This window comes from Dendropsophus ebraccatus, chromosome 12 (genome assembly GCF_027789765.1).
Source record: "Dendropsophus ebraccatus isolate aDenEbr1 chromosome 12, aDenEbr1.pat, whole genome shotgun sequence".
Lineage (NCBI taxonomy): Eukaryota > Metazoa > Chordata > Amphibia > Anura > Hylidae > Dendropsophus > Dendropsophus ebraccatus.
The window spans coordinates 71,897,960-71,911,059 of NC_091465.1; the positions used below are offsets into that span (position 1 = coordinate 71,897,960).

Consider the following 13,100-nt stretch of genomic DNA (forward strand, 5'->3'; position numbering starts at 1 on the left):
GGTAAACTTCGGCGATGTTTCTCAGAGGCTCCGGTGCTCACACAGCTTGATTTTGAGCGTCCCTTTGTTGTGGAGGTGGACGCATCCGAGGTCGGGGTGGAAGCGGTGTTGTCTCAGGGATCTAACACCCTTACCAACCTCCATCCTGTTGCCTACTTTTCAAGGAAGTTCACCCAAGCCGAATGTAATTACGATATTGGCAACAGAGAATTACTGGCTATCAAAATGGCGCTCAATGAATGGAGGCACTTCCTTGAGGGTGCCAAACATAAAGTGGTAGTACTCACTGACCATAAAAATCTGATGTACTTAGACAGTGCTAAACATCTCACCCCACGTCAGGCGAGGTGGGCCTTGTTCTTCTCTAGATTTAACTTCGAGATCACGTATGGTCTAGTTCCAAGAATGTTAGAGTTGACGCCCTGTCTCCCAGTTTCAACATCTAAAATTCTCCCAGAAACAAGCCCGATACAATTTTAAAACCTGCTGTTGTTGTCTCTGTCTTGCAGCCAGATTTGGTGACTCAGATTGCGGAGTCGCAGGTTCTGGCACCCCGTAATACTCCGGAATCTCTCTTGTTTGTGTCTTCAAGTCTTCGCCTCCGGGTCTTGGAGGAGATTCATAGTTCAGTGTTGGCTGGACACCCCGGAGTAGCAGATACCAAGTATTTGCTCTCACGCCATTACTGGTGGCCATCCTGGGCCCGAGACGTCAAGTCTTTTGTGGAGGCTTGTGAGACTTTTGCTTGGTCCAAGGTTCCTCGTAGGCCACCTGAGGGTTTCTTACATCCTCTACCGGTCCCTACAAGACCTTGGACCCACATTTCTATGGATTTTATTACTGACCTACCACTGTCTAAGGGTAAGACTGTCATTTGGGTGGTCGTGGATAGATTTTCAAAGATGTGCCACCTCATTCCACTGTGTAAATTACCTAATGCTCGAACTCTAGCCATACTGTTCATCAACCACATTCTGTGTCTGCATGGGATCCCTGAAAACATTGTTTCTGACAGAGGTGTTCAGTTTGTGGCAGTAGGTTCTGGAGAGAGTTCTGTGGCAGGCTGAGTACCTCTTTATCCTTCTCGTCTGCCTTCCATCCTCATACAAATGGGCAAACTGAGAGGATCAATCAGTCTTTAGAATAATTTCTGAGGTGTTTTGTGGCTGACTCCGACTCCCGCTCCTACATAAATGGCCAGTCAGATACCAGGGAAGTTATTTATCACACTGGCTCACCAGCTTTTCCCTAACGTCCTACATGATCCTGGGGCGACTTCTGAGGGAACGAGGAAAGATATAAAGCAGATTCTCCTGTGTGTTCAGTGGATGCAGCCAGTCTCCAGCCTCCATGTCCTGAACAACTCACAACTAAACTAGATGGAGCAGGTGGTCTTTTCCTGCTGACAATCTTCTATGTTTCTAACTAAATATTCACCATACACACCACACTGAGGACAGAGGTTATTGCTACACTACTTTTGTCTTCTCCTCCTCCTCTATATTACACAGGATATCTTCATATTACACTGCTTCTCATATACAGTCATCCAGCATCCAGAAAGAGAACAGCACAGATCTCCCCCCACACAATGGACTCTTCCAGCTCAGAAACAAGCTGCCAAATAGTGACCGACAACTTTTCCCCGACCACCCTTATCTAATAGGGCCAGTGTCCTATTAGAATGTTGCTCATAATATATATATATATATATATATATATATATATATATATATATATATATATATAATTCATATAAAAACTCAATTAAACTGTTCGGAGTCGGAGTCTGTACATTTTTTCCAACTCCGACTCCACGACTCCAACTCCTCAGCCCTGCTTGTGATGTCACATGTTGTCAAGGATACCAACCAAAACAAACATCAACCATTTTGGCGGGGGATATAGAAACATTTTTTATTCCTCATTATCGCAGCATTATGGCTTTTTTGGCCTAATTATCTGGCAATTGGCCTGAGACGTTATGTCAGTATAGAGCATCATAGTTTTAGTGAGGAAAATTGGGTGGGGACAATTGGTGAACGACACGTGTGTTATATTGTATGAAGGGGAACTAAGGACACTTTTCCTTATCTTAATATATATGCATATTTGGTGGCCAAAACCAGGAGTGGGTCTAAAACATATAGGAATAAAAAAGTTTCCATTATAGTTTTCCTCTGTGTAGGTTCCCCTCCTGGCTTTGGCTACTAAATACCTCTGATTCCTTGTGTTTGATGTCACCCGCCAACACACTGAAAAAAGGGGTAAACTGCTTGTATCGATGAAGTGTACTTGAGACTTTGAAAAAGCTAGCGTACCACTCAGGCCCTGTGACAAGTGACGCATCGGTACCGGTACCGCAACCTACTGGGCCTGCATATAACACAGAATTGTCATCGTCTTCTGACAACCCCTTTGAGCTGGACATGTTCAACTCATTCATGAATTGTTCCATTCCCAACCTTATTAGGACCCCATTTGATCATGTACCCAGCCTTTTGGATTGTCTTATAGTTACCTATGCGCCACATATGAGGAGACCAGCATTATTAATCATCTGTGCTATTCCCATCCCTTTATGTTATCCCCATCCAAAGGATAGGGGACAACAAGCTGATCATTGGGGGTCCAACCGAAAGAACTCCCACTGATCCAGAGAAAGTGTACCGGGAATGGATGAATGGATGGTGGCCACTGTGCCATGTATTCTTCTTGGGACCACCAAAAAGAACTCAGCAAGAAATGTTCAGTAGCCGATTCCAGGGATAATTATGTTCCCATTCTCCGAACCATAAACCAAGGGGGAAATGACCGGGCACCCCCACTATTATAATTATTTGGGTCCTGTACTATTGCATTGTTTGGCTTCAATTGGGATTGTCAGCTTTTTTATTGAGTTTCAAGAATGCAAGGCTATTTCAAGGCTCTTACAAAGAGAAAAAAAAGCACATATGGGAAAGAACGGAGTTTATTATATTCTCATCATATGTAGGTGGATTACACTAAGCTTTAAAAAAAAGAAATGTCTACAACATTATTTAGAAACATGTAGTAGGAAATGGGGATTCATCTCGAAGTGATTCTTTTAAAACGTTTATTTTGAAGTTACTTCGAAATTTTCTCTTTGATATTCTCAAGCCATTCCTTGAAAAGGTTCCTAGAGAGAAAGATAAAATATAGATAACATTCATGTGGGACTTTGCAAGTTCATATAAGTTGAACCCCTTTTCGCTGCAGCTAGTTTGGGCCTTAATGACCAGGCTAATTTTTCAAAATCTGACCTGTCTCACTTTATGCTCTTATAGCTCAGTGATGCTTTAACGTATGCTAGCGATTCTGAGATTGTTTTTTCGTCACATATGGCACTTTATGATAGTGGCCAAATTTGTCACTACTTTGTGTGTTTTTTGTGAAAAACATCAAAATATCATGAAAAATTAAAAAAATGTGCATTTTATGAACTTTGAAATTCTCTGCTTCTAAAAAAAGAACGTCGTAGCACATAAATTAGTTACTAAGTCACATTACCGATATGTCCTATTTATTCTGGCATAATTTGGTAAACATATTTGACTTTTTTAGGGTGTTATGAGGCTTAGAAATTTATCAGCAAATTATCACATTTTCGTGAAAGTTTCCAAAACTGATTTTTTTTGGGACCAGTTTTTTTTTAAATGGATTTAGAAGGTTTGTATCCTGAAAACCCCCTTAAGTGACCCCATTTTGGAAACTACATACCTTAAAGAATTAATCTAGGGGTATAATGAGCATTTTGACACAGGGGTTTGAGAAAAGTATTCACCATTAGGCCGTAAAAAATTGAAAATTAAAATTTTCCAATAGTATATATACGTTTAGATTAAAGTGTCTCATTTTGAAAAGGATTTTCAAAATTAGTAACGCAGGTTCTTTTGAGTACAACGGTACCCCATATGTGGGCATAAACCACTGTATGGGCACACAGCGGGGCTCAGAAGGAAAGGAGCGCCAATTAGCTTTTCCAATGCAGATTTTGCTGAAGACGTTTTTGAGCGCCAGGTGCGTTTGCAGAGCCCCTGTAGTGCCAGCGGAGTAAAAATGCCCCCATAAGTCACCCCATTTTGGAAAGTACACCCCTCAAAGAATTCATCTTGGGGTAGGATGAGCATTTTGACCCCACAGGTATTAGAGGAAAGTATTCAAAATTGGCCAGTAAAAATGAAAAACTCGAATTTTTCCAATAATCTGTTTGTTTAGTATGAAATTTCTAAATTTCTCAAGGAACAGGAGAAAAAATGTACCCCAGTATCTGTAACTCAGATGCTTCTAAGTAGAACGGTACCCCATATGTGGGCATAAACCACTGTATGTGCACACAGCAGGGCTCAGAAGGAAGGGAGCGCCAATTTGCTGGAGCAAAACCGCAGCTAGTAATAGTTATAAGAATAGCGCAGTTACTAAAATAAAATAAAAAAATTAGATTACAGGTAATGTGGGGTGATTACGGGCAACCTGGGGTCGTTACGGGTAATCTGGAGGTGGTTACGGGCAACCTGGGGTGGTTACGGGTAATCTGGGGTGGATACGGACAACATGGGGTGATCACGGGCAACCTGGGATGGTTACAGGCAACCTGCCGTGGTTACAGGCAATGTGGTGTGGTTACGGGCAACGTGGTGTGGTTACGGGCAACGTGGGGTGGTTACGGGCAACCTGCGGTGGATACGGACAACCTGCTGTGTTTACAGACAATCTGGGGAGGTTACAGGCAACCTGCTGAGGTTACGGGCAACGTGGGGTGGTTACGGACATTCTGGGGTGATTACGGACAATCTGGGGTGGTTACGGACAATCCGGGGTGGTTACGGACAATCCAGGGTGGTTACGGATAAACTGAAGTGCTTATAGGTAATCTGGGATGGGTACATGTAATTTGGGGTGGTTACGGCAATCTGGAGAGGGTCACTGGCCATTTGGGGTGGTTACGGGCAACGTGCGGTGGTTAAAGTGCAATCTGGGGGGTGTTACGTGTAATCTGGCGTGATTATGGGCAACCAGGGGTGGTTACAGGCAACCTGCTGTGGTTACGGGCAATGTGCGGTGCTAACAGACAATCTGCGGTGGTTACAGGCAACGTGGGGGGGTTACTGGTAACATGGGGTGGTTATGGACAATCTGGGGTGGTTACGGATAAACTGAAGTGCTTATAGGTAATCTGGGTTGGGTACCTGTAATATGGCGTGGGTACGGCAATCTGGCGTGGTTACGGGCAATCTGGAGGAGGTCATTGGCAATTTGGGGTGGTTACAGGCAACGTGCGGTGGTTTGAGGCAACGTGCGATGGTCAGTGGCAATGTGCGGTGGTCAGTGGCAACATGCGGTGGTCTGAGGCAACGTGCGGTGGTCAGTGGTTACATGCAATCTGGGGGGTTACATGTAATCTGGCATGATTACGGGCAACCTGGGGTGGTTATGTGCAACCTGCGGTGGTTACGGGCAACCTAGAAGGATTACAGACAATCTGGGATTGTTACAGATAAACTGAAGTGCTTATAGGTAATCTGGGGTGGGTACATGTAATTTGGGGTGATTACGGACAATCTGGAGGGGGTCACTGGCAATTTGGGGTGGTTACGGTCAACGTGCGGTGGTTACGGTCAACGTGCGGTGGTTATGGGCAACGTGCGGTGGTTATGTGAAACGTGCAGTAGTTATGGGCAACGTGTGGTGGTTACGTGTAATCTGGCGTGATTACGGGTAACCTGCGGTGATTACGGGTAATCTGGGGGGGTTAGGGGTAATCTGGGAGTAAACTGCAATTATTACTATAATAAAAAGTGTGTTTTATTTTTTGTGTGTTTTTCACTTTTTGTACTTTTACACATTTATTTTCACTATATTACTATGATTACTGTGATATTTTCTATCACAGTAATCATAGTTCAGTGATAGGGACCAAATTGGTCCCCGTCACTTAAAATTTTCAGAGACGACTGATTCTGAAGGAGGACGTTGAGGAGGAAGGACCTCCCTGGATCAGGTGAGTATATGGGGTAGGGGGGTGACTGGGGGACGGGGGGTGACTGGGGGGTGGGGGACGACTTGGGGGGGGAGCAGTATCACTTTTTATCCACTGTCACCAATCACTTATGGTGACAGGGGATAAAAAGTGCTGGTTAGCACATGGCACAAGCCATCAGCGGTATATAGTATATACTGCTGATCGCTTGTACTGGGACCACACAGGGGGGTCCCCGATCACTGCCCCATGCTCTCTGCTACCTCCGGGTGCTTTGATTTATTTTTACTTTTCCATCGACATAGTCTGTTCACAGTGATGGCGGCGGCCATCTTGGATGTGATGGCTGCCGGGGTAGGGGAGGGTTAGTGACCAGCCTACTAGGGGGGCTGATCTAGGGTCTGGGGGATACATTTTTCATCTCCCCCCGTCGTGAAAGTCAGTGCCGGCGCCGGCAATGCCCGTTACCAGCAGCCGCCACTATAATGTTAATAGCGGCGATCGCCGGTACGGGGGCCGGACGGGACCGACCCCACACACTGGCCCAACCCCTCAGCAACCTCCGGTAGCTGGGGGGTCAGGGTGGGGGTCTTGCCGGCGCCGCTATCTTATTCTCTGCCATCGCCGTAAAAAGCTGATGGCAGCAGAATAAGGCCCATTAGTGACCACCGTAAAAAGCCATATCAGGGTTAAGTTTGCGTGTAGCCTTGTATCAGCCAGACCTCTAACAGGGGGATAACCTGGTAAATCATAGGGTGCACAATCCATTATGTTAAAAAAAAAAAAAAAAAAAAACTTTGCTGCAGACCCCACCATCCTATTTTATCTAGAATTTATACCCATCTCTGATTTACGGTGTATATTTTAGATAAAGCAATGCAAGAAAAGTAAGTAAACCATCATAAATCATCCAGATGTCTACAAAGATTACTAATAGAATAGGGTCAGATTGTTGAATAACAGTTAAATACAAATACAATCTAATTAAACTAATCAAATTAAACTAAAATTGCTGCTACCCTAAAGGTCCCCATTGGGGCTCTCCCAACCAACCACCAACCGATTTTATCGGTAGAGATAGGAGTCGGGCGTGATGGGAAATCACTGCCCAACCCCTTTGTTCTGGGAGAGATAAACCCCTCTCCCTATAGGGAAGGCGGCTGTGCTTGTGCTGTGTGTGGGGAGGATGGGCAGATGATAATAACGTTTGGGAATTGAATGTTATTGAATGTGTATGGTGTTCCTTTAGATTCTTTCTAAACACTTTCAGAACTGCCTTTGTGCTCTTGGAGTAGGCTTATAAGGATTCCCATGTCTAAGTGGACTAGCAACAGTCCTAAATTTTCAACATTTGTAGACAATTAATCTAATTGTGGATTTACTCCTTTACATCAGCCATACGGCTAGATCCGTTTCTGCTGCCGATGCCCCCGTGAAGCAAAAACATATATAAGCGTTCCTGACTGTGAACAGGTTTCAATGTGTGCAGGGCCGTTTCAGTGCGAACGGCCCTGCACACATTACTGTCCCCAGAGCCAGGCAGTCGTGTCACACAGCATAGCATTGATCAGTATATGCAATCTAATGATTGCATATAAAACTATAAAAAAAGTGTTAAAAGTATATATAAAAAAAAAACAAAAACCGATAAAATAAACCCCAATTAAAGCTTAAATTACCAAACGATTGATTCAGCGATTCATCGTTCCGTGAAAAGGGACCATAAGATTTGTCCTTGCACTTACTTAATGGGCAAAGCATCTGTGAACCCAGCACCTCCTATCTCATCTCCTCATTTGAAACACCTTTTGCCAATTTGGCTTAAGTTAATTAATAAATGGATCAAAACCATTTTTTTTTTACATACACAAAAATGTGGTTGGCCGCATTTTACTGTAGGTTAAACTTAAATGTACTGACACATAAAACGGATAGAAAAATATAATGTTGACCCTGGCCTACTTTTCCTCCCTACTCTATGGATGTTTACCCAATCTTCTTAATAAAGTAGATGATCTAACACTTTGGGGGAGATTTATCAAACTCGTGTAAAGAAGATTTCACTTTTCATTCCTCACAGATTCCTTGGAAAATAAAAGGTGGAATCTGATTCTGATAACAGGTGGATCTGGAATCTGATTGGTTGCTAGGGGCAACTGAGCCAATTCTACTTTACACCAGTTTGATAAATTTCCCCCTCTGTGTCTGAGCGCAAGTGTTAAGTCATGTACATACCTGGCTTTTGTCAAAAATTCACTGTTGTGCACCTCCTTAAACTTGTCTCCTACTTCGGTAACTGCATCTTTTATGGATTCCCCAATAGACGTAAACCGATCCTTCAGGGAGGGCTTCTGGGAATCTGCTGAGCTGGGTTCTGCAATGTTGAAAAGGATGATAATTATGTATTGTGTAAAATTGCCGCAAAGTAACTTCATCATCGTCAAACCTAGTTTCTATCTATGAAATGAGAAAAGCACTCATATACTATGTCCACCTGTGTAGTGACTATTAAAGGGAACCAATCAGCTGGTGATGCTGTGCTGTGGGAGCATGGGAATGGGTAAGCATAGCCTCTTTATTATGTTCCCCCCACCCCCTGCCCACTCAAAACAATGGGTCACTTTGACCGTAGTTCTCCTTTAAAGGGAACCAATCAGCCCAATCGGGCTGATATGGTTCCCTGAACTGCTGTATACAGCTCCTGCAGCAGCCGCGGCACGTATTGGCCGCAGCTGCAGCAGAAATTGTATACCCGAAAAACAGGACTTTAATCCCTCAGGCGCGTGACAGGCAGCGGCGGGGAAGTAGTCATCTGGACGGCTTCCCGCCCGTATCTAGTCACTACCCTCTGCCTCTGGTCACTACCCTCTGTGCTTGGAGGGATGATTGACAGGCAGAGAAGCCAGTAAAGGACCTCTCTGCCTGTCATTCATCCTCAACGAGCGTGCTGACAGGCAGAGTGCAGTGACTAGATATGGGCGGGGAGCTGCCCAGATGACTACTTCCCCGCCGCTGCCTGTCACACGCCCGGGATATTAAAGTACTTTTTTTCGGGTATACAAATTCTGCTGCAGCCGCGGCCAGTACGTGCCGTCGCTGCTGCAGTAGCTGTATACAGCAGTTCAGAGAACCATATCAGCCCGATTGGGCTGATTGGTTACCTTTAAAGGAGAACTACGGTCAAAGTGACCCATTGTTTTGAGTGGGCAGGGGGTGGGGGGAACATAATAAAGAGGCTATGCTTACCCATTCCCATGCTCCCACAGCACAGCATCACCAGCTTTATGTCAGTGGTGAGTCTGCACTGCAGGGACATGCTGATGGGTAAGTATGATTCCTTTATTATGTTCCCCCAGCCTCTTGCCTGTCTGGGATTTAGACAGAGTTCCCCTTTAAAGTAATGATCCCTATCTTCCTGGCCCTTCACCTGACATGTGGCTTCATATCATAAATGATAGGGATACATCCTACACTGTTTTCTTAGCTTTCGTGGGAGTTAAGAGGTGAAATGTCTACACTAGAATAGGAACACCAACAATAGCCGCCCTATGTCTGGTCAATAAAACGGTAAACCCTCCTTAAATTTTCGTTTTCAACGTCGACAATACTTTGGTAAGTAAAGAAGATTTGAAAAACAAAGCTGCTTTCTTCCCTAAACAGCGCCAATCCAAGTTGTGTATGATGTTACAACTTGGCTCCATTTACTTCAATGCACATGAGATGCAGTACCACGCAGAAACTGAGGACTAGAGTGGTGCTGTTTCTGGAGGAAAGCAATAATAGTGCATCCTGCGTTATGAGAAATGTTTGAAGCATACAGTACCTGCCAGCGCAGACAGAGTAAAAATGACAACAGCGAGAGCGAGCAGCAGCTTCATCTTCACCACAGATGGAGAAAACACCTGATAAGGAAACAGGAAGTTAGAGGGTTTTGTGTGGTTAAAGCGAAAATAGATTACCAGTTTACTACTGGTGTGAGGAAATTTCTCTTGGGCTCTGCTTCTCACCGGGTCCTGCGCGCTCGAGCTTTAGAGCGGCCTGTCTGAGCTGACAGGTCGCTCAGCTAATCACTGGCCGGGACCGCCGCTCTGGAGCTGCAGTGCGCTGGACCCGGTGAGAAGCAGAGCGCAAGAGGAGCCCTGCAGCACGGATAGGTAATGTCTAGAGTTTAAGCAAGGGCTGCAAGGACATCGGTAACGAAGTTCATGCAGCCCTTGTTAAACAATTATCAGGCCGTGAATTGGGCACAGTAAACAGTTATTATCGGGCCCCCATCAGCCCGTGTAATAGGACCCTAAACCTCAGCCAAATACCCGGCAGGGGCTTATTACTATGGAATAGCAAGGAATCAGGAGTTGATGCTTCTTTCCCCCCAAACAATTTTTAAGGCTAGTGTCTGGATGACCCCATACATAGTATCCACTCCTTCCAAAACTGTATGGCTTTTTTTTTTTCTCTATAAATGGGGGGTCTTCAAACTCAAGAAGGTCACTACTGCAACGGGAACATAATTACTGGCGAGGACTATTGGGCTGTGTATGCCATTATATGTATGACTAGGTTTCTACAATGGAACCCAATAAGCTCCAATCACTCAGCCCTGAAGACCTGACTATAGTCGACTTAGGGCCCCTTTACGGGGCCCAGTGGATGACATTTTCCCTCGATTGTTGGCCCTTTTACTTGTCTTATTATTAGGTTAATGAGCGTTCCTGGGAACACTATCAGCCCACGTAAAAGGGGTCTTAAGTCATATATAAAATATAACGATGTAGAATAAATCATGTTTATCATACGATGGCCGTGGACCCCGGATTTTTTTTGTTTTCATGGACTATCTGTGAGTTTGTCTTATCGATGAACCCAACTACAAAGAGCGACCTATAGTATTTGATTACCCAACTTGTAAACAGTGTTTTCGTGCTGAAGCATATGGTAGGAATCATGAATATGGTTATGGAGACAGATCATTTTCTTATCTTTCAACCAATTGGTAGTAACCCCATTATAGAACAGCATATCAACCCCAAAAGACGGCAATAGAACTGCACAACGCCTGTCTAGGTTTTCCAAAAGTTTCAACTAACACCATCCTATACTTAACTGGTACTTGAAGTTCTACAAACAGTAAATGGACCATCAAACACATTAACCAGACCCCTAATTTTATATAAATAGGCAATCCAAAAACACAAGATATATAGAAGTAACTGCACCAACACTTAAAGGGGTATTCCACAGAACTTTTCAGGGGTATTCCACAGAACTTTTCTTATGTTGCTGCCCATGGTGAGACTAACAATTCCTTCCAGACTTGTTATTATCTGTTCAGTCTCCTTCCCCCAGTTCTGAGCTGCTTCTTTCTGCTTAAGACACAAAAATCTGTGTATGAGCTTTTCTCTCCATCCCCCCCCCCCCCTCCTCCCCCTCCCTTCTGGGGAACAATTTTTCCGTACGATATATCGTTCCGTCTAAACGCTGATCTTTATTTAAAAAAAATCGTTACTTCGAAATCGTTAATTGTACGATCGGGCGAATTATCGCTCCGTGTAAACGCAATCAAGTATAAACAAGTTAATCAAGATTGATGGAAACAATGATGTACACAGCCTAATTGTCAGGATTAGGAACAATTGTAGACTAGGATTTTATGGCCACATAAACATAACAGTCAGCTGGTAAACGGACGATCTTGGGATCTTTTACACAGACAGCAGTCAGGACTGAACATCCCTATAAATATTTTTCCCATCTATTCCGATGGGAGACTCAGGTCCCAGTTCTCAGGTTCCAACAGTTGGATCCCCCTTGATCATACACTATGGATAGGGATAAATATTGGAAGTTGGAATAACCCTTTAATGCCTAGAACTGCAATGTTATCTATAGCAAATAGATTAAGTTCCTCTGCACATATAAAAAAAAAAATTGTAAGTTGACACTATGCAAAAATAACTTGACAATCTTTACCACTGACTTAAATGGGAAGAAAACAATTGTGATGTTCTACTGGTTTATTGAACACCTGAGAAGTAAATCGGGTCGCTATTCCAGGTATTGAGAGACATTGGGAACCAATCAATTCTTAAGGTGCCCATAAATGCTGGGCAAGCATCTAGTGTGCACGCTCAAGCCTTAGTCCTTGCAGGAAATAAGGGGTCTGGTAGTGGTTTATCCCCTTCATGTAAACTGGGTCTAACAAGTATTCTCAAAAATATTTTTGCTGTTTTTGGCTGTATATGAAGCTAGCCCTAGTGTATAGGTGCGATTTTTTGAAAATATCGTGATCCTCCTTGGTACCAGTTTCTTGTATGAGTGATGGCAATCCCTGTACAGAGCTACAGAATAAGTTGGCGCTATATACAGTAAATAACAAAAATATGCTGAAAAGGTGTACTGACTTATCTCTAATAAAATAAACCCCATCACTCTCAAGTGTTAGATACATGGCAAAAGTGAACTAACCAAGAGAGTAAACATGCAGTATACCTTTAGTAATCAGGTTTCTATTGATCAGTTGCATGCTATATAACAATCCCAATGTATACTGGACTCATGCTATATCATACAGATCTGCTGCTGGAATCACACTCACCTGGACGCAGACAAAAAGCTTCTGATCCTGTGATTATAGGCAGACATCCTCTTATGTGCCCAGTCCCCTCCCAGGCATGCCCTCCTCACAACTACTCCCACCCCTTGTTGACATGGAGGGTGAGGTTAGCAATTTGTTACCTAACCGAGGAACATCCCAAAAAGTCTCCCATGGAAGAAGCACAAATTATTTCAAGGTCCCTAGTGGGAAAAGTTAACAATTGATAAAAAAAGTTTTCTCACATCCAGCAGCATGTAAGGAATGTATAATCTGCGGATAATCTCCAGAAAATGTTAGGTAACTTTTGAAAACTTTGCTTTATTTTTCTTTATTTTTCTTAATCGGATCTTGAGTCACTTAAAGTTACCTGGTAGGCAGGGGCGTAGCTAATGTCTCCTGGGCCCTGGTGCGAGAGGTCAACTTGCCCCCCCCCCCTTTCACGACCAAGTGATGTTATTGGTATATATATATATATATATATATATATATATATATATATATACC

General features: G+C 43.7%; 1 protein-coding gene across 1 annotated transcript; it reads right to left on the reverse strand.

Annotated features, from left to right (window-relative positions):
* Window positions 1–2,955: 2,955 nt before the first annotated feature.
* LOC138769713 (apolipoprotein C-I-like) lies at window positions 2,956–12,591 on the reverse strand. Its single transcript, XM_069948344.1, has 4 exons — window positions 12,571–12,591; window positions 9,825–9,903; window positions 8,237–8,375; window positions 2,956–3,160 (listed from the first exon to the last, which is right to left on the reverse strand). Exons 2-4 carry the CDS (start codon window positions 9,877–9,879, stop codon window positions 3,109–3,111), a joined length of 246 nt encoding a protein of 81 aa, XP_069804445.1. The 5' UTR covers window positions 9,880–9,903; window positions 12,571–12,591; the 3' UTR covers window positions 2,956–3,108.
* Window positions 12,592–13,100: the final 509 nt, after the last annotated feature.

What these genes read in the sequence shown, in the direction of transcription:
- LOC138769713 (XM_069948344.1), bottom strand. Translation starts at nt 9,879, where the DNA reads ATGAAGCTGCTGCTCGCTCTCGCTGTTGTCATTTTTACTCTGTCTGCG. An exon ending in TACTCTGTCTGCGCTGGCAG is followed by an intron (nt 8,376 to 9,824) that starts GTACTGTATGCT and finishes TCAACATTGCAG; the next exon opens with AACCCAGCTCAGCAGATTCC. An exon ending in GAATTTTTGACAAAAGCCAG is followed by an intron (nt 3,161 to 8,236) that starts GTATGTACATGA and finishes CTTTCTCTCTAG; the next exon opens with GAACCTTTTCAAGGAATGGC.